This window comes from Epinephelus moara, chromosome 24 (assembly GCF_006386435.1).
Source record: "Epinephelus moara isolate mb chromosome 24, YSFRI_EMoa_1.0, whole genome shotgun sequence".
Taxonomy (NCBI): Eukaryota; Metazoa; Chordata; class Actinopteri; order Perciformes; family Serranidae; genus Epinephelus; species Epinephelus moara.
The window spans coordinates 8,112,371-8,134,728 of NC_065529.1; the positions used below are offsets into that span (position 1 = coordinate 8,112,371).

Here is a 22,358-nt window from a genome sequence, read left to right on the forward strand (position 1 = left end):
TGAGTACCTCTTCCACCACTGCAATCATGTGTCCAATTAGTTCGTTAGCTTGGTACGAACACTTAGTAGGAATTAACATTAATGCGCTACTAAAAATTAGCATTGCGATAATATTATCCTTACAAATGACCCATTTTTATTTCACATGCTTAACATAAAACGAAATATGTGCTCATACTTACAGGCATACATTTCCAATGCTCTCTGGAAATGAACTAATAGCAGCTGACTTCTGTCCTTGTGTCGTTGTTGTTATTGTTAAGGATGCGGGTGCTAGATAGGCACTTTGTATTAGCCTACTTGGTACAGTTATCTCAAATGAGGGAATGTCGCCACCTGCTTATGTGGCGAGTAACTGCACCTCACAAAGATATTTTTTTACAGATCTGCTGTAAGAATTAGCTAGAATTAGTTAAGGCCCTGACCAAGCCGACGGTCGGCCGTCGACCAAAGTCAGGCCGTCGGTGAGCGTCCGTCGCCCTGGTTTTTGCAGTGTGTCCCACACTGTCGGCCCCTCGGCGTCGGCGGCTTTTCGGCCGATTGAGCACGTTGAATCGGCGGCGGAGCTTGTCAGTGAGAGAGATCACTCTGATTGGCTGTTTAGGTTTTATTTCCTCGCCTCTGCAGTGAGTGAATCTGCCTGTAGTGAAACTGGGGCTAACCGGTGCTTCCTCCTCAGGCTCCACTTCACTTAGCTGCCAGACAGATCCGCTGCTTCTTCCCACTTGAACCTGAATAACTAACCGGAGCTAGCTGGGAGCGGCTAGCGGAGCGTTGGCTGCAGCATGACCGGAGGGAAGCACAGCCAGTTAGCCTTCGCTAGCTTCCCAGCTAGCCCTGGGATTATGCACAAAGACTAAGTTGGCTAATCACATATGAAACATTAAGTGAGCTGGTGACTTGCAGAAGGCTTGAGAAACGAGAAAGAAAACTTTAGATGATAAACTCATGTTTGCAGCTTTTCTTTTGTCCCTTTCATTTGGTGTACAATGAATTTGAAATATTGCACATAAACATGTTTCCTTAAATGATGTTGACGTTGAGAATGTTAAGGTTGATGTTTTTGTTTCTCCTGGTTTTGCATTTGTTTTACCAGAAGATGTCTTGTTTTATTTTTGATGTCTGATTTAAAATGGTGTCTTGTTATCCCATGTGGGATGGCCCAAATGTTTGGCATGATCACAGGCATGGCGCCAGGATTTCAATTCTGTATCAGCCAAAGTAATTTTGGCTGAGCCTTTTAATTAGACAAGTTAATACTGTTTGCCTGGTTCCCAACTATAGTCTCGCTAAAACAGAAATGACTGATATCCTGCAGTGGAAGGCTCTGGTTAGGACACAAGTCTTTTTCTAAAATATTTTCAATGTCAGGACAGCTTCTTTTTAACCTGCAACAGTTTATATTTAGGATGTGCGGCCCACACGATATTGCTCAGATCTTATTATCACTTACTGTCTTGAAAGCTCTGGTGTATTTCTTCCAAAATTGAGTTGAGTGTGTCCAGGAGTTAGACTGCTTTTTCTCTAGCTTCTGTCAACTGAGTCTGCACATTGTTGATTTTATCAGGATATGAGTCTCTATCTTGTCTTGACATGAGGGTTACGGTCTTCTGCTCTGTCCACTCCTCATTAGGTTGTTGCTGTAACATATAAGGGTAATAACTCTTTCCAGTGGTGAGTGTTGTGATGATGGCTATTTGAATATCTTATTAGCTATGAATCTCTGTCTCTTTTGTTATCACTCCCTCTACATACCATCACATTAAGGCTGAATATTCTAAAAGCCTCTCTTGTTCATTGTCTGATATTAAATTAGCTGAGAAATGGCAATAAAACATTTTTTATCTGCAGATTTCCCCATTACTTGATGAGAGAGGAAAATGCTGACTCCTCTTGAGTGGAAGTATTCCCTGTACTTTGATAAGGAAAAGTTATATTTTCTTTGGAGGAAGTGGACTGTCTGCTTTGGGGAGAGATGGTGAAAATGTTGCTCCTCTCCAGGTGGATGGATCAGTGAGAAATAGTGGAAAAGTTGTTTCTCTTTGGGATGAAGTGTTCCCTTGAATCTAATGAGAAATAGTTCAAGAACTTGAAATTCATTGACTGGATAAGGTATAGGGAATTGTCCAGCTGTTGCTGTCTTCCTCTGCTTTGATTTTTCTGTAAAATGGGAATAAAAACATTGGGCATCTATGTACATTGGATCTCATTCACAAAACATGAGCAGAACTGTGTGTAAACTGTTTGCAGAAGGAAATGCATGTGTATTTCGGCATTCATCAATATGTTAGTAGTTCTGATCTTGTCGTAGGCACTAACAAAATCTACAGCTGCTTCTGACTTCCGAAGCTTCAGATTAGGTTTCTTAGAAATGAAAATAAGTTATTTAAATCAACTTAACACATGTGATTTCTACATTTCTGGCACCCTGTTCCCACTTGATTTAATCAGGAGAGAGAACTCCACACATTTATCTTCTGTTTGAGTGGCAGAACTGTGAGACCCATGTTACTAACCAAACACTGAGCTATCAGTGATGGCTGTCAGAATGTACAGTGATTTAACACTTAATATACTATGTACATAACATACCATCTGAGTTTGCTATTGACTGGTCCACTGGATTTTTTTTTTTCTCAACTCCACCCAAAATAACTTCTCCACGTCAAGTCTCAGCATCTGAATTTTTTTTCTCTCTCTCTCTCTGTCTTTGTTAGCTCCATGTTCGCAGGTCAACAGCATGCACCTATCTATATTAATCATTACCTCCATATATGGTGGTCACTGGTTATTCATGTGCAGGGATGCATGCTAATTGCTGTTAATTTACGATTGATTCATTCATGAACATACATGTGCGTAAAATCAAATCTGAGTTTTCCACATTGTCTGGGAATCTGGTGTAGTTTTTTAGTAGCAAGGTTTTTTTTTATCAGTCTACTTACAGATTTACTAACATTTCATGAATGAGACCCATTATCTTTACAAAGTAAATGTACAGTAATTTTGTCCTATGTGGGGCCCACCCAGTCTGCTGATGTAAAGACATGGATGGGGTGGGAAGAGTTCTACCTGTATCTTGACCTAACAAAGTTAGCTTAATTTTAATCTAACTTTAGGTTATGTCAACTCAAACATTTTAGTCGAGTTACTTTAAGTCAAAAATGTTTTTTCTCTTAAAAGAAATCCAATTGGGCTGCTACAGTTATCAGAAATTGGAATCAAAGTGACAGGTTGAAATATCATCAAAGGTTGAAATTTCATGTAGAGATATTTTTTATCCAATTCCAGTTTTTCACAGGTTTAAAGGATGATTAACAAGCACATACTTACTGATCATCATTTGAAAAGCTCAAAATCTCTCACCTTAAAACTACAAATAACCAATTCAGACTATTTGTATCCAGATTCACTGTAAACTTATTGACTTATTGATCTCACTGTAATGAAGCTTTTATATCAGCCTGAATTCTTTATAAATCTGCGTTATGGATCTTATAGATCTGATTTCAGACTGTTTACTTACAGCACAGCTACACTCACAGATAACTGGGCCTCCTACCTGCCTGTCAAACAGCAATTAAACCATAAACCTTCTTAAGACAGTCCGGATATGAGTGGAGGCCCATGGGGATTAACAGATGTGAAGTCCAGCAGCTGCTTGCTCTGCTGCTGTTCAGCAGCTAACAAGTAGAGCTAGCTGCTAACAGCCACTGCCACAACTGACAAACTCCACAAATCCACCATCCACAGCCAGACACACGCAGCTGCTTATTTCCTGCCAAATTAACATTACAGCTCAAAAGTCATTCTGAAGGCTAATGCTGGTAGAGTGGGAGTGTTTGACAGGTTAGCAAACCAGCCTGACCCAGACTGTTCTTTGGCCTGTTGGCACTCCAATCTTATACTGCTTATTCAGCATTTGAAAATTATTGCATCTACAGCCATTCTCAGCTTCCTAGTTTAAAATCTATCATTCTGTTCTTTTCTCTTGTTTTGAACATCTCATAGTCCACCACTAACATTTTAGTCCTGTCTCATCCTGTCAAAACACCTGTTTAGTCAGTTTTGATTATCAAAGATCAATCTTAAGCTCATCAATATATCGCATTCGTCATGGAAAAAAAAGGTTGTTGACCAACATTTTTGATCACAGTTTTCGTTAAAAAAATAACACTGATAAGGTGCATGGGTGTTTTCTTCAGTTTTTACATACACTAAAGTATTAAGTTTTGTATTAAATTGTTGTATAAACCTTGTTGCCCGTGCAAGGGGAACAAAATCAAAGAGTCTGTCTTTCAAGTTAGTGAGTTAGTGTTTGAGTCTACACAGTCCTCTGTACACAAACATGATAAAAATTGGGTTTTTGGGGCTAGTTTGCTTAATGGACATATGTTTAAATATAAAAGTCAGTTGAGGTGGTCGCAACGTTTAACCTCCATCTTGGCTTTCGACATCTGCCCCCAAATTAGCGGGGGGATTTTCCCTCCCTTTTTTTGCCCCCAGTAACTGCCGAAATGGCAGTGAATGGTATACCCAAATCCTAGCTTTGAAATGACAAAAACCTTTTGGTGATGTGCATGTTTTTCTGCAGAATGTGTTCACCAAGCATAAGTACATCCTTGTGTGCATCGTCTTTTCCTTGACTCCATTCACTGCTGCACCTTTATATGTGGGCCTTTTCAATTTCCTGGCCACTATCTCGACCCAGACAGGCAGTTTGTAAAGACTGAAGGGTCATGGCCACAGGGTGTACCTTTAGTGACTGATCTTCCTCATCACCTTCAGTCTCGCCATCGGTAACCTCGGGGCTTGTATTGTTGGAGTGAGAACGAGTTAGACGGCAGAGTGAAATGAAGTCAGGCCACTGTGCATCCGTCCCTGTTCCTCCTCTCGTGATGCCACTCAATGTTTGAGCAATTTCTGCCCCACAGGAATTCATTTATATGTAAAACACAAAGCTGGGACTACAGCACTGACAAACACTATAAGCAGAGTCCAGAGTCCCACAGGTTTTATGCAATTGACCAGTGTATTGAAAACTTTGAGCTTGGCAACAGAGACAGTCTGTGATGTGATTGGAGTTAACAAGGCAGCACTGTTCTCCCCTCTGGGTGCACTTGTCATGCTAGCTTTATGAGCTTCAAAACCAGATTTTCAGTGTGTGCTTTTTTTCAAAATAATCTGTACACAAAATGGGAGCCAGAACTTTTTTTTATTAGGAACAAGTGACCCTTCTCCCCGCCCCACGACAAAACTCAGACTTTATTCAAAAATAAACCATTTGGGCCTCTGACTAAAAATGAAAGAATTCCTCAAATGAAGTCTCTTTCAAAGCTTGAAATCAAAACTGTTGAACTTCCAATGAACTGTCTCTGTGTTCCTTTTACCAACCTCCCATTACACCATTTATCAGGCTGTCAGTCGCTCACTTTCCGCCCTCTTATCTCCTTACACTCTTGTTTACAAGTCTCTTTGACAAAATATTGACACAGTTTCTGTTATCCTTACAATCTTGAAGATAACAAGAATGCAAACCCTTCCTGATCCTGGAAGCCTTGGCCAAAAGCTAAACCCATTGGTTGAATCTAGATCCAGACACACAAAACAATCTCCTGACAGCCTTGGCTGAATTGGTAGACCTTGCCACCCAGATCTTAACAGAACATGGCACTCTTAAATACTTGATTCTGACTGGTCAATCAACAAAATTCTGCAGTGTTTATTTCTTGAGGTATCACCGCTGCTCTGCTGCTCCGTTGCTAGGGACGCCATAGCAACGGCCTTAGACTGAGGAGCATCAAAATCAGTTAACGTTAGTCCACACAGGCCAAATAGGATCGGAGTGGCAAAATGCAGCATTTTCAGGACATCACTTTTAACATTTTTGGAGAGGACAAAACGCTTGATGTTTGTTTTAGTAGTAAGCTATGTTCTAAGCGGATAATGTATAGTGAGCTGGTGACAGTTGAAAAATAACTCCCTTCAGGCGAGACTAGCTGGTGGCTAGTGGTGGTGCTAGTTTTCGAGTCTCGCGCGAGTTGCCATGTAAACACAGCACGCCTGCAGGGCAGGCTAACTGACAACGGTGAGAAATGATGCTATAAAAGTGGAGTGAATTACGTCTTTTCAAGTCAATTTTGCATGCTGCGGCTTCAGGGCACTTGGATTACGATGGAGGAGCCATTCTGATGTTTTTGAAATGCATTAGCAGAGTTTTATTACATTTTCAAAATGTGGGTTCCATGCACTTCAAGTGTAGCTGTTATTCTGGCTAGCTGTTATCCTCCCATTCCCCTAACGAGTTTTGTGGATTAAAAAAACTACACTGGACTTCATGTCGGCATGAGGGTCAGTAAGCACTGTCTGTATTTTCATTCTAAACTGGCCATTTCCTTTAAGTAATCTTTCATTGCAGCTGGAATCTTGAGATATCATGAGTTCACTCGAGAACTGTGGGATCGCAAGATCACATGAAAAATCTATCTTGTCAGGCTACATTGTGTATTTGAGTCTAAACCGCCAGTAGTTTTGACCAATTTGTGTCCAGTGAAAAGTTTCTGGCAGACTGGCGTGGTTTAGGTGTGTGTGATGACACGGAGAGGCAACTGTTTGTGTAAAACAACAATGGTGGCTCCTAAAGAGGTTAGTGTAGATGAATGTCAAAAGGATCCTCCTTGGGTGTCTTGAACTCGATGTAGGATGCCACCTCATCTTCAGGCTGCAAAGTTTCATTGCTGGAGTCCTCCACGTTGGTAACGAAGACGAAGACAATGTGAGGACGGGGTCAAAGGTTTGACTTGTGGCACTGACTTTCAAAATAAAGGGAATTGCAGCGTGATAATAGTGTTTAGATGTAAAAGCATTACACATATGCTGCACTTCTTTTTCATTTGTTTTTTTCATGTAGCCGTGAAAATATATATATATATATATATATATATATATATATATTTTTTTTTTTTTTTTTTTTTTTTTTTTTACCTGTTACACAGCTTATTGCAGATGATCCCTCTTTACAGGTTGCATACAGTATGCAATAGCCTACAGTATGTATACAGTATGAGTGTGACCAGTTAACCTACAGGGATTTCTTTAGGTGGAAAAAGACAATTGTCCAGGTTCACATCCTGACTCAAACTTAACATTTTCATGAATTAACCATGACGATCATTTGTATTTGACCTTGTCCGAGTTGCCTTATTTGTTGGCTATGGAGATAGTACGTTTTTTAAAATAATGCTGGTTGTGAAAGTGATGTGAGCACATTTGAAATATTAATGTTCTTAAGTTAAAGACAAGCATTTTGTACCATCCAAAGAGTATTTATGCTTACACTAAGTAGTCACATATGAATGTAATTTGTAGGACAGAAAGTTGAACACATGTTGTCTTTGATAAGAGATTTTTTATTTAACTTCCAAAATATATTTGAAATCCGCGTTCTCTTTCATTTTACAGGGTGTGTGTGTGGATTTGGCCACTTTTCAAAGCGATGACTGACGCAGGCTTTGTTCTCTGAGTTTCTGCATGAGGAGAGTTGTTCACAGTGATAGATAATAGAATCTCGTAACATCACAGAATGAATGCATGCGCATTTAGTTTTCAGGTGGGTTGTTAGCTTTAAATCAGCTCGTCCTCCCCTCCCTCAGAAACCACTTAGAACATCTATAATAATGATGCATTAAGGTGTCAGCAGTGCGGGCTGCCTTATTCATCACTGCAGCCTGTTCATGGTGAGAGTCTGTCTCCTGTGCTTACCTTCCCACATATTAATGCTTCATTGAGTACATTACACTACATCACATCTGTGTTTGATGATGATATCACACACATTTACACACAAACGCACAGACACACACATTGCATCAATCTCATCTACTGTTGCAGCTATTTTCTGTTGCTATTTTTCATGGATGTAGCTCGGTAACTAGCAATCTGTATTCTTAATCCTACACAGCTCTGTTTGGTCAGTTGTTTCTCCAGCGAGCTGAACAAGCCATCTGAGGACAACACCAGATCTATTGGAACCAATCAGTGATGTGGGCAGTGACTCAGAGAGAACCAGGCCAAGCTTTGCTACTCAGTTACCTATTTTATCCAGACAAAGTCTTGACAACTGTAACATGGTACAGAAATTAAAGTTGTTGTTGTTTTTTTCCAAATATATTTATTACCACAAATACAAAATGTTAGGGCTCATGTTCATGTCTCAACTGTGATTGAATATACACAAAGAGAGATTTTGGCCAAACATGTTGAACGACAGGAAAAACTGAGCACACACATAGCTACAATAAACCTCGTAACCTGTAAGTTAATGATAAAGTAAAATGATGTGCTTATTTTAAGTGGCCATTCTAATCAATCAAGACAAACTGTATCTTCAGTTATTTAATTAACAAAACTAAAACAAACATTTGATCTCAATTTATATGTATCAGACAATATTGATTTCTTTACAGTGATGCTCACTGTAGGGAACCAAAATGATCGGATGGCCTCTCAAATCCAGTAGCATGGCTACATGCTGATTGAAGTTTCTGAATCATCAGTAAGTTTTAAACATTACCACACATGATTACGGAATACCAGAAAGTTTACCGAAGTTCAAATACAGGACAAGGTCATTCTAAAAAAAAGGAAAGCAGTGATCTCAACATGGACATTAAAGGAGACTCCTTAGTGGTATTGTGTGTGCCTCTCTCTTTTTTCACCTCTCTGAATGTACTGTACACAATAACCCAAAGGCGTCATAGTGACACAGGAAGGTTCTGATTGGTTCTAATGAGCTGACCAGGTCACTTCCTTTTCACTTTTTTTTCTTCTTCAGTGTTTTGAGGTGCCTGTGATTGTCACTGTGGGATGTTGTTCTAGACATGACACCCAAAGTGTTCCTGTTCACTCAGGGCGGACGGAGCATAGAGTTGGTATTTTTAACCAAGGCCTTGACTCGCCCATCAGCCGTCCTCCAGCTCTGATTACAGGTTGCAGCTTAGTCTACGGCAGGCTTCAGACTGGCTGCGTGATGATGTCTGTTGGCCTGCTGTGAAGATGTAAAAGTAGGAAAGTGGACCCTGCTTGCCTCAGGAGCGACAGGGGGTTCCCCTTTCCTCTCCAAAGTGTTTTTCCTAGCAGAAAATAAATCAGTTGTTTGGTGTTGAGATGGCTTGCCTCTAGGCTCAACAGTGTCTCTACCTCTCCCTCTCCCACTCAGGCTTTTGAACTCCAGGAAGGGAGAGGTGCTGTTACAGGCCCCCTAAGGCTGATCGCCGAGAGGGAGGCAGTCTTCCTCCCCCTCTCCCTCTCTCCTCCTCCCAGTGCACCATTTACCTGACTCTCTCTTTTTCTCTTTGTCTTTCTTTCCCCTCACTCCATTGCTACAAATTATAGTTTTTCCTGCCTCCTGTTATTGATAAGGGTTTTTTTTTTTAATATCCTGGCGGATCATAGGAATCACAAGAAGGTGAGAGAAGAGAGACAGAGCACTCAAATATTTGACAGACTTATTATGGTGCCAGTGGGGAATATTGATATGCAAGGAGACTCAGTTCAAAGACATTCCAAAGACAAACATGAGCACAAAGTAGTGACTCCCACCATTACAACATGATAGAGCTCACTATAGAGGGAGTCAATTACAGACCTGAGCCACATAAATGTCTGCCTGTGGCTGGATTAATGAGCAGTGCAGCAGAGTGATTGAAGACTGTTACATTTTTGATGACACATTTATCCAGAACAACTTATGAAACAAACCCTTCCTCTTCAGCTCGTGCTGTGGCTCTGTATGTCATCAGCACTGAACAGGGCTGAGCTATGAAGTCATTACAACAAGAAATTGATCACTTTGGCCCCCTTTACACCTTGCATTAAAACCCATTTCATATTCAGATTGTATCTGGATATGATTTAACCTAATTGCATTTACATCTGGTATTGTCCACATTGAGATACGATCGCTCTGTCCAGCTCAAACAACCACATGCGGTCCAAATTGGGCCCCATCCCCGCCAGTTAACAACTCTTATGATTAGAATAAACTAATTTACTATTATTATAATTATATTTAAATATTACATTCATAGGGTGCACATTATTGTAATTTCTTCATTTTCAGAGCTAATAATAGCTGAAAAAAATAAAGCAAATATTTTAAAATTCTTTGCTGGTCCATAGTTTTCTTTATTATATACAACAGTGCCAATCAGGAAGAAGTCCACAAGGATGAAACAGACCTGCCTGATTGCAAAGACAGTGACCGACAAGACAAATACATTATTGATAAGGAAAACACCCCAGTATTGTTGGTATCAGATGAGACAGCCGCTGCTGTCTCACTGGTTTGGAACAGTCGCATGTGATTACGTATTACCGCCCACATAACTGTTGTATGTGGATTGAAAATGTACTTGCATTTATACTTGTGGTCACAGTGCATTCCTGACCAGCCCCGAAATGGTTTGGCAAATTGGATCATTATCCGTGCAGTTTAGGTACATTTATACCTGTTCTTTCATGTGTTCAAGCACTATCCGATTGAAATTCGATCACCCAAAATGCATTTTAATACAAGGTGTCAAGGGGTTCTTTCAGTGCTGTGGAACTGTCATCTATTTGGTCATGTTGTATTTGTAAGATATTTACGAAATGGGACAGAAGAGTTTAATATATAGGAGGTCAGGAGGTCTACATTAGTGCATTTATTGTGCCTGTTACAGTAATTGCACGGGTCTTAGACACAGTTACGAAAGAAATGCTAGATGTGGAATGCACTTAAAGTCCCCTTCCAGAAATGTTTTACATACTCATGCTGATGCTAATATTTTGTTGTAAGTCGTGTTCTCACATATTAGTCGAAAAAAAAAAAAAACCTTTGTAAAGGAGTTGGAATGTCTACACTTTCTTCCTCATTAATCCCTCTGTCTCTGCCCAGCCCACCACAGCTGCTTGCAGTAGGTTTTGCTTCCCACTTTCTCCAACACTAGGTGCGCTGGTTAGACTAAGTAGATATAGCTACAGCTGGAGCAGCTATGTGACCCGCACACCAGCTACATGACTCACCTGCCATTCCTATACATGGCTGTATGAGGCACTATATGGTAAATGGTAAATGGACCTGCATTTGTATAGCGCCTTTCTAGTCATCTAGTGACCACTCAAAGCACTTTTTACACTACGAGTCACATTCACCCATTCACACACACATTCATACACTGGTGGCCGAGGCTACCGTACAAGGTGCCACCTGCTACTCAGTTTTTAACACACTCACACACCGATGGAACAGCCATCGGGAGCAATTTGGGGTTCAGTATCTTGCTCAAGGATACTTCGACATGCAGCCTGGAGAAGCCCGGGATCGAACCACTGATCTTTCGATTGGTGGACGACCCGCTCTACCTCTGAGCCACAGCCGCCCCAGTTCTCTTTATACATCCATAGATTCATCTTATACTGGTGGGCAAGGTTTGTAGGGGCATGTTGTGTAGGCTCCAAATGGAATGTGGCTGCAGCTATACATGTCTCAGGGTGACCAATGAAAGAGCAGTGCATACCAAGATGGCTAGTATTAGAGTAAGACGAAACATTGGAGAGCCTCAGTCAGACCCATACTCAGAAGACATGTCTGTTTTGCACCAGAATTGGTGACTAGCATATGTACCAGAATGCTAAGTGTAGTTAGCATTTTTTATTTGTTTATGCTGTTTGTTAGCTTGTTACCTTGTAGACTGACTTACAGTGGCTGACACAGTGTTGATGGTTGTGAAACATACTGTATTATCTGCCACAATGTGGTTTTTGATAGATAGTGGAAGGAAGATCCAGTGTCAGGTTTACATTAAAAAACTGCACACTCCACCAAGTTTGCTGTCAAAACTTTTCTTATGCTAACGCTAACTCTGCTCTCTTCACTGACAAGTCTGCTCCGCACTTAAGGTTTCAGGTTTCTTTGCTGATGTTGCGTTGAAGTACATTTCCCCACAGATATGATTCCCGTATTCGAAAACAATTGACTTTTGTATCAGTGATATACCTCATCCAGCCCCCAGCGTATGTTTGAATCTCAGATTTTAGGGAAGTGCACAGACACCTCCCCCTTCAGCAGAGGAATGTGAAAACACCTCTCCGGTAAGAAACTGCACAAATACGAGTCAGTATAGTCATGGTCAGATATTAAAGGGTATATAAACATAAGAAAAACACTTTTTGAGTGAAGGGGGACAAACAGGATTTGTCACTTATGCTTAAATCTATCCATGTAGCAGCCCAGCAGCCATATGTCTTGGCTCAGCAGTCTCCAAATCTGGCACGCCTGGCTCTCAGCTAAAAGGTGCAGTCACACAGTATGATTGTTAGGCCGATTATAATTATGATTTGGGTCTAATGACTAATTGGACCAAATGGGAGTCAGTCCATTTCAGTTTGGGCCAGTCGTTGTTTAATGATGCAAATCAGGACCTTTGGCATCATATCACAGGAGAGCAAAAAAGAATTTTAAAAAAAGGTGAGAAAAGGTAAAATAGTATGGTGTTGACTGAGAATTATTTTAAAATCCAGTTCATCTAGTTTCAGTGCTGAGCCGCAGCTTGCCTCCAGCTCCATATTTTTAGACTTGGGTGTCTTTTCATCCACCACCCTATCTAAAGTAATAGTTTTTTACACCTGTAACCCCAGATGTAAAAAAACGACTTTATCTAGCAGTCATATATGGACCCAACTTCATCTTTATGTGCCACATAAAACTCTTGTCATTAACCTGCTCATGTAACAGCCTTCACTCTTCCAGTTTTGGGCTTTCCAACAGAATTTGTAGCCTGGCTGCAGAGTTTTGCTCCCATTCCCCAGAATTCCCACGAGAGCAATAGCAAGGTCCAACACTGATGTTGAATGATAAGATCTGGCTTGAATTTGTCTTTCCAGTTCAACCCAAAGGTGTTGTATGGGGTTAAGGTCAGGCCAGCCATATTTTTCTACACAAAACTCAGAAATCTTTCTTTCTGGACCGTTTCTTTATGGAGCTGGCTTTGTGCAGGCCAAGAAAAGGGCAGTAGAGGGCCCTTTGTATCCTGTAGCATTTAGCTTTCACTTTATCTGAACTAAAGGGCCCAAACCATGAAAAAAAGCTCCAAATAGAAACAGAAAAGTACGGATTGAACATATTGCATTGTAAGGCCTGAAATTGAGCCTTCTCAGCAAATGAACACCCCCATTTTTTATGGTGTATTGTTCAAAACTTAAATTTATCATGTTTGGTCTTAAATAAGCCTCATGATGCATTTAATTTGACTGGCCATCTGCAGACACCCTGTAACAGCAGTGATGTGTCCCATCTGTGCACAGTTGGTACCACAGCTAGCCATCGTCAAGCAGCTATCGACCAATCGACAGCAGTGCGATGATGTTGTTGCTGGCGGTCGAAATCCTCCGCCTCCACTGTCTGTCCTCAAGTCTTGGCAGACACTCCTGTAGTTGTGTTTGCATGCTGGAAGCCTCCCTCTCTTATAAATATGGAGAAAGTGGTGCAGTGGGCCAAATGCTAAATGAGCAGTGACACACATAGGTTTGTGTTGGCAGGGTGAAGGCTGAGGGCAGGCCACAACGCAACGACTGCTTCACAAGTAATATCTCTAACACAGTGTCTCAATCCAGAGAGAGCAGCAGGGTTAAGGCTTGATTTAGAGGAGAAACAAACAGGTGATTGAATGAGAAAATGATGTCTCAGTTGTATGTGCACTTGATGGTGCTTGTATCTTTTTCTCTACCAACATGGATGAACAGTTTGTCCTTCATCACTGGACATTTGTAAGGGCTTATATTCTTGAGAAAAAAGACCCAACTTGTTTCCTGTGCTGTAAGACTTCATAGTATCTATTTGTTCCAACATGTTCTTGAAGGTACAATATGATGTGTACAGTGAGTGGCATTCAAACCCAAGATGACAAGGTTTCCATGGCTGCACCATTCCATCTGATCGAAACATCACTACGCATTGTGAATACTTGAAGATGGAACAGGATTTAGGTTGGATGGAGTTAGGTTAAGGAAGTAAAAGGATGAAGTATTGCATGAAGTAAAAGGATTTAACCTGAAAATATTCCTATATTCCGGGCTGGATTCATGTGCTTGAGGGCTGGTTTTATGGCTAACAACTTCACAGTTTTGGTTTACTCCCACAGCACTCATCAACCTCGTTTTCAGCTGTAACAAGCAGCTGTTTTCAGCTAAAAAGCTGATAAACCAGCTCTTCACTATGTGCCCAGCACCAGCAGACAGACAAAGATTGTGAGTAGCTGGTGCAAATAGTGGAGCATTTAGCAGCTAAAGATTTTCTTAATTGTTAAAGCAGAATAAAAACTGAGAGAAAACTGGATTTACACATGAAACAGGATCCTAAATGTGCTAATCTCGGTGTGTCTTTTGGTTGTGTAATAAGGCAACTGTCTGGCAACTGGCTATCAGGTTTGCAAATTATATGGACTTTGTGGGCCCTATTTAAAAGATCTATAGTGCATGGTCAAAATTGCCTTTGGCAAGTTCATTCAGGGCATGTCCAACTCTAATTTGCTAGTTAAACAGCACCTAACCTGGGTAGGTAAGGCACAAGGGGCAAAGAGGTTGTATACAGTCCCTTAATAAATCATATATGTGTTTTTGGCATACCATAAATTTAACCAATCAGTGTGTCATCTCCTGTTGTCTTAAAAGCCAAGTGCACCTGCAACTGCTGAACTGCTATTTACATTGCCCATTCTGCAAATTGGAAGAGCAAGTGGTTTTCTGTTGAGAGTAATGCAGTTAGAGCAGTGATGTCACTGCAGCAAATTTAAACAGCAAAACTAAAAACTGTGATTCTAAACGTAACAGAGAAAACAGAACTAAACTTTTAGTTTCTGAAATAATGAACTTACGCTGGTCTTTGTGTGTAAATGCAAACAGCATGTCTCATAATGGAGAGTCTGTCAGCAGATCTGCAGCTCTGCTCTGATCTCTGCTATGTTCACATTTTAGAAAATGTCAGTTATGTTTTCCTCATTAACGAAAGATCATTTCACCCACCTGTACTGTCTGTACATCCCTGTGTGTGTCACAGTCTGATTCTCTCCCTCACCTGCTCCTGGCAAATTGACAAAATTGACAAATTATAGTGTAAAATAGGGCCCACTATGTCAAAGGGTTGTGAGTTCTGACGCAGTGCTACATTGTAGTTATTAAAGCAAAAAAAAAATGCTGCAGGACCCCTCTACAGGAGCCACCAGATGAGGTAAAATTCAGCAGCCCCATCAAGGTCCATATGTTTTCAGTTTCAGGGTTGTGATTTGGGGTGCATTTCACCAAACAAATCTGTAATTTATCAAGATACATCAATGTAATTGCCACACAGTAGACCTGGACTGACCTTGGCCTTTGAGGGTCTGGAGCTTCAGGGCAGCTACTCACTTCACCAAAACGGTGATCCAGCCTTGCCCTTGCTCTTTCTCCAAACCAAGAAAAATTCTGTTTCCTTAGATTGCTCCAAGGTGCTATCGTGATCTTCATGGGGAAACTATTCCAAGTTCACTACAGTTAACTTCAACAGACAGTCCACCTGAAACCATCCTGTTCAAGAGAGAGAACCCAGTATCCCAACTAAAATGTTGGCATTGTACATTTCTGCAGACTGTGAGAGACCTGGCCTAGACAAGCAGAAGAGTTTCAAATGATTAAACATACAAAACGGGTCTTATCCTGCTGGATGTTCTCAGCTCAATGTCCTGGAAACACTCCACAGTAAACTGTCCCAGCTTAATACTGAAACCCTCAGTCTGCTGCTTATCTCCCACTTAATTAGAGATGTAAGAAAATGTATGTAGCTGTTAGTCTTCCACGTGGCATCTTACAGTGCTTTGCAGTTTTCACATGTCAGAATTAGAGTCTTAGAGTCTCAGAAAGACTCTTTATTCCCACATTTCCATTATGTATTTTTTTAGTATCTCATTGTCACCACACAATGCAATTACTCCACTATATATTTACAAACAGTTGTTTGCTGCTATATTAATTGTCAAAATCTTATGGAATCATTGAAAATACATAAATGCTCAAACAGGGTCATATTCGGAGCAGAGGGGAACTCCAAAGATTTCTGCAGATAAAGGTTTCTTTAATCTTAATTGAATATAGTGCTCAGCACATGGTCACAGTTGTGCAATGTCTTCTATTGCTCTGCAAAAATAACCCTGTGGAAGGCACTGGAGGTGTTGGGTTTAAATGACTTGGGTATCTACGAGCAGAATGAGGATTGCAAGACAATATCAAGTAATATCATAGGAAATGCAAGATTTGGTGTTTTTGGACCTTGACCCATACTCAGTAGGCCTACTTAGAACCATTATTCATGTAATTCCCCCATTTTCATATTAGTGCTTTAATAAATCATTGGAGTGGCTCTTAAAATGACAGATGTCTCAACAAGTTTCACCCAGAGGATGACCTACAGTAAATGGGTACTTGTTGAAGAAAGAGTGGATAATAAATATGCATCTTTAGTAGACATTTTGATATTCATTCATGTCTGAAAGAGGACTTATTATGCTTTTCTGTATCTTGTGTTTTATACATTGGGACAATGTTGGATGTTAATATTGAATGTGGCCAAAGTTTCCAATAAAGAGGTAAACATCAGAGGAGTAATCCCTTTGACCAAAAAAACGAAGGTTTCCTACCGTTCTGAACGCTCTGTTTCCAACTCAGGAAAACATAAAAACTTAGTTACTGATATCGGAAATTTCTCCATGATTTTGGATTATATTCCTGCTGGAACATGTGTAGTTGCGTTAAGAGCTTTTTTTCCATAGTAAAAGAGTGTCATTATTCTCTATTACAGCTGCAGGTACACCACTAATGGAATGTTGCTACATGCTAACATCAAGGAAACATGTAATCTTGTTAGCTGATGCTGTAAATTTCTCTCAGATTTCAGATCACATTCCTGCTGCAATGTGTCTGCTTGTTTAGGAGCTTTAATTGGTGATTTTTTTCCATGATAAAAAGTGCCACTATTTAGCTGCAATGATGGTTCAGAGGCTTTGACATAGGGAAGACCTGGAAACACTGACCAATCAGAGCAGACTGGGTTTTTTTGGGAGGGGACCTTGAATAGATGGATGCCAAAACAAAGCGTCTTAGACAGAGGGTGAGTGCAGGTGAATGCATAGACTAATATAACTCCATGTGTGTAATCCTATGTGGCATGAGGTTTTGTGATGGAATGATATTAAATTAATTCATATATCAGTAGCCAGTGTTGTAATTAATTTCTAATGAATTCACTGACACTGAAATACATGTAAAAGCATTTGTCATATTGCCGGGGGACCCAGCAGCCTGTTTAAAGGCCTCAGTGGCCTGCTAGCCACCACACTTTAAACTCATGTGCATCATGTCGCTCAGCTTTAACTGTCACAGATGGCTAAATGTTGCATTCATATCAGCCGCAGAGTGAAATGCAGTCTTTCATCCTCTTTATGTCATCACCGTCTCATTTCACTATGTGAGAACGCACACATCAACATCATAAAGGCAAATACTGCTGTGTTTAAAGTGATTCTAATTGTTCTCACTGCTACATTCACAAGCACAATCCCCCACGTTGACTTTAATTAATACCCATTTGGGAGAATGTGTTGTTCCAGTTGAGCTGTCTCCGCTATAAATTCACCAAACAGACTCTATATCAGGCTGCTTGACAACTGTTTACTTTGCAAGTAGATCAAAAAGCGATGCATGGGGCTCTTTATGTGCGGATTAGCAAGCTGGAGAAAATGCGAGACAAGTGATATTGGCAGCGTTGATCTTGGCAAGGAAAAAGACCCCAGAATTGCTTTTGGCATATACGAAGGTGTTCCTAGACACTGCAAATGTGCACATGAACACTGTTTCTATATAAATGCACACACACACAGGCACAATAATGTGTTTTTCATTTCAACATTTGCTGTGTGCCTAAATGCGTCATGCCTCCATATCACCATGACAACGGAATAGTGGCTGACTGACCAGTTTTCTGTGTGTATGTGTGTGTGTGTGTGTGTGTGTGTGTGTGTGTGTGTGTGTGTTGGTTCTCATTGGTTTTCACTGAACACATCATCCAAGTCCATTTCACAGTATTATTGACAGTACTGACAATTTACTATCACTTTTACTTATACAGCTGTGTTTATATAATCTCACATAGTGCGGTAGTCCAATTAGTTTGTCCAGTTAATGGATTATCAGGGAATTGGGTGTAATAATAAAAAATCAATCCCATGACCAAAATCAACCAATTGAATAAATAAAAATAAAATCCGTTCTGCACGTTATCTCTAGATTCTCTCTAGAGGCTCTCTGAGTCTTCCTAAGCTTGAAAAGTTTTTGTCAAATACAGCAATCATCTCCTCACGATCCGCTAGCTACATGTCCTCCGATTATGCTGTGAAAAAGTCCGGTCTCTGTAGGCAGCCCAGGCTCCGCAAATGGCAACAAAAACATTGCGGTCCAGGCTGCACCAACCAGCCAGCGCGAGACCAGCAAAAGCAAACACACACACATGAACACGGTGCCCATGTCTCACGGTCTCGTGCAAGCGTGAACGCGGTGCCCAGAGAGGCAGTTAGAGCTACAGGCTACAATGAGGCTAAAAGGCGAGCTAGCTCCGTTGTTTTTGATAACATTGTTGAACGTAAACAGAAGTCAAGTGTTTTTGTTGCCATTTGCGGAGCCTGGGCTGCCTACAGAGACCGGACTTTTTCACTGATTCAATTTTGAGAGCGGAACGAGTCATTTTGAGGGGGTTGTGACGGTCAAAAAAATGTATCCACTGTTTTATAGATGTCTCTTCTCAATGTAAATCTATGGGAAAAGTCTTTTTGGGCCCAATGGCACCATGTGACGGACCCTGGAAATGGCAGTACCACTGTTTGGCGACTATGAAAATTGGCTTCAAATCCCAGCATACTTCCTGGGGGCCTGCTTTATCCGAATTTGGATAGAGAACAGGAAGGGGGCGTGGTTTCATTTCTGTTGCATTTCTGTAACTTAAAATTCATTGGCAATAAAACTGTTGTGCCTTCAAAGCATCTAATTGATTTAATTCAATCAAATTAAAGAAATATCTGCCTATCTCCATTTCTCTATCTTTTTCTTCTTTAGAAGTGTCTAAAACAGCACCACCACCACTTTAACGGGGGGACGGTCAGGTTTATAAATCAAAAGATTTTATTTTGCATTGTACATAGAAACTAATTACAGCAAACATATATAGAATATATATCCCTCAATTGAAGGGAACAATCCTAAATTTTGACAATGCTGCATTTGAGTTTTATTTGTATTTCTACATGTTATTTTAAATGGGGAAAGAACACAGACTATAGCCAAAAACTACATCTCTTATGCTATATTTTGATGTATAGGTTGCAGGGGTTTGAAAGAAATCCAGCTGCCACACTAGGCTTTTGTCTCACTACTCCCGAGTTTACCTGAGTTATAGCCAGGAGCTATGATGCACACTGGGTTGAGCATTCCAAGTAAGTTACTGATAACTTACAGAAACACCCCAGCCTCTCTCACTCCCCGTCTCTCATACAGACACACGCCTTTGAGAGCGCAACAGCTCTATCTCTGTCCTTGTCTTGGTCTCATAAAGTCAGCTCTTGAAGAGTCTGTGGGTGCAGTTTTAAAAGTCCCTGACCCACACCTCACTTGCGGTCAGCTCTCAGCCTGCTCCCTGCTGTGGGGTGTTAGGGTTACTTAGCCTTATGTTGCAAACAGAATGTGTTTTTATCTTGCGCTCATCCACAGGGTTATGAATCGACCAGAAGAAACATAATGGCAGACACACAGACATGTCAATCACATTTTTTTTGTCCCCCAAATATCAATTTTCAACTTTGGGTAGAATAAATATCTGTTACCTTATTGGGATTCAGGTTAATCCCTAGTTTGTATGGATCATAGTGCCTACTGGTCAGAGGTCATAGGTCATTCATCTCCTACTTACCACTATTTACCACTGCGTCACCAGTTGCAATAAAATCATGAACTGCAGTTTTTCTTCATTCTTGCAATTATCCAAACACTGACTAAGCAGTGGAGTGCATATTTTCAGCTGAGTCATTTTTCCAGTTTGAAGCCCAGAGCTGTTGATTCCATATGTTGCCAGCTTGTTTAGCCCACATTACTTTGAGAAAATCTCACAGAAAAACTGCAGCGTGGAGTTTTATTTCTATTGGTTATTTTCATCAGTTTTAAAATTTTATTAAAACTCGGTCGTACTTCTGCACATAAAGGTGCTGCTCCCAGCAATAAAATATTTGAATTCAGCAGTTGCTGGGTTGCATAGGGGCAGGTCTATGTGAAACGCCAGTATACATATAATCAGAGGCACTTATTAGAATCTCTGTTTTGCTTGTATTCAACTGCAGGAAGTGTTGAGACACCCTCTTAGGAATTAATAAAAAATAAAAATAAACACTGCTGGTGATCATAGACTTTTTCATAGATTCACCTTTAATAATTTTGCAGTATCATTCTACATAAAGTACAGAATTCATTGATACATGTATGTCTTTTTTTTCTTACTACACGTCATCGTGTTTTGCCACAGATAGACATTCCAAGAGAGACAGCGTCATCAGTAGCTTAACAATCTTAGTTGTTAATTTTGAGGGAGATGTTTATTAAATTTGAACTGAAGGTTTGTTCTCTTTAATGTGTCCCCCAGCCTAACTCAATGTTTCTGTCTCTCACAGATGCAGATCTACATGTACAACTCAGATGACTTTGACAGTCTCAGTGCAGCTCTGAGGGAGAAGAGGATCATCGCAGCCATGGCCGTGTTTTTCCAGGTAGGAACAGCTTTTTTCCCCGAGCCTGTTTGTGTATGTGTGTACACGTATTTTAAAAAAATAAATGAGGCAGTGGCCAGTTTGTGGGATTTGGATTTCGTGGTTCATGGTTTGAGGGTTCAGCCCAAAATTAAACTTCTGTCATTATCTGTTTATCATTGTGCCAGAGTTTATTTGTTGTTTGTGACAACTAAACAAAACGCAGAGAGTGAGCTTTCATAGTTCCGTCTCATTATCTAACAAGGGAAATCTAGGCCATGTGGACCCTCAGTGCAGCTGCAGGGCTTAGTGTTTTGATGTTCTTTTTTGAAAACCTCATTTAGCTAAAGTCTATCAGATGGACGTGGACTGCAGAGACTCGACTGATGAAGAGGGAAGAAATGATGAAATATCCTCCATTTAGGGACGAGCTGTTCTGCAAAAGTTTGAATTGTAATTGGTTCATACGTTCTCTGGGTTTGACTGAGCACGAATACATTGATCAAAATTGATTAAACAATGTGGCTGCGGGATGGTTATTAAAATAAGGGGGCTCTATTTAAATGATCTATAGCACATGGTCTAAAGTGCTTTTAGGTTGTGTCCAACTCTATTTTGCTAGTTAAATGGTGCATAATCTGGGTGCAAAGTAAGGCGCTGTGTTTAGTTTCTTAATTGATCATAGGTGTGTTTTGGGCTTAACATGAATTTAACCAATCAGAGTGACATCTCCCATTCCCTTTAAAAGCCAGATGTGTCTGCACCTGCCACACTGCTATCTACATGGTGGATTCAGCAAACTGGAGTAGTGAGCAGTTTTCTGTTGAGAGTAATGCAGTAAGGGGCACCTACCTGCACAGTTTTGTGTGTGTATACATGTTGTGATCCTCCTGTCTGAATACTGGCCCATACACATGCCATGATTTTTGCACCCTCAAATCCATTGTTTTCAATAAAGAGGCAGAGAAGGCGTGCTCAAAAGTGATGCCGTCATGGCACACAAGCACTCCCAAGCACCTATGTTTCAGTAAGCAGTGGCTGCGCCCTGAAATAAACAAAGTTCAACTTTTGGAAAACAGCAACACGTACTGCAGGTCATGTGACAAGGAACAACCAATCACAGCTGATAAATGGCTTGCTTTTCTGCCATAAATATCAAATACAGAAAAGAAGTTGTTTGTATTAGTGCAGGGCTCCCCAGAGCTTTACACCTGTCCCACAGACAACATTTTAGGCCTAATATACACTTGAACATCAATGCCTGGCAGAACATCAGCTCTGAATTTGGGATTTCTGGTTAGCAGGCTATGACACAGTGCTAGTTATGGTTGCTCAGCAACTTCAGACGTCTGCGTCTGCAACTTTAAAAGTTGGCACAGAGTAGGAACAAGACAAGCAACCACCACGCTACCTCACGTATTTCAAGACAGTGAAAGACACGGAATGCATCCTGGCCCATATGTGCCATTTGAATAGCGTGAAAATACCGCGGCATTCTGATTGTAGACC

At 40.7% G+C, this 22,358-nt stretch overlaps 1 protein-coding gene across 1 annotated transcript in view; it reads left to right on the forward strand.

Moving 5' to 3' along the window:
• The window catches only part of ptprga (protein tyrosine phosphatase receptor type Ga), a 613,968-nt gene that overhangs the window by 416,883 nt on the left and 174,727 nt on the right, over positions 1-22,358 (forward strand). The window contains exon 5 of the mRNA XM_050039320.1: positions 20,775-20,870. Within this exon, the coding sequence (XP_049895277.1) occupies positions 20,775-20,870 (96 nt within the window). The remainder of the gene's footprint in view (positions 1-20,774; positions 20,871-22,358) is intronic.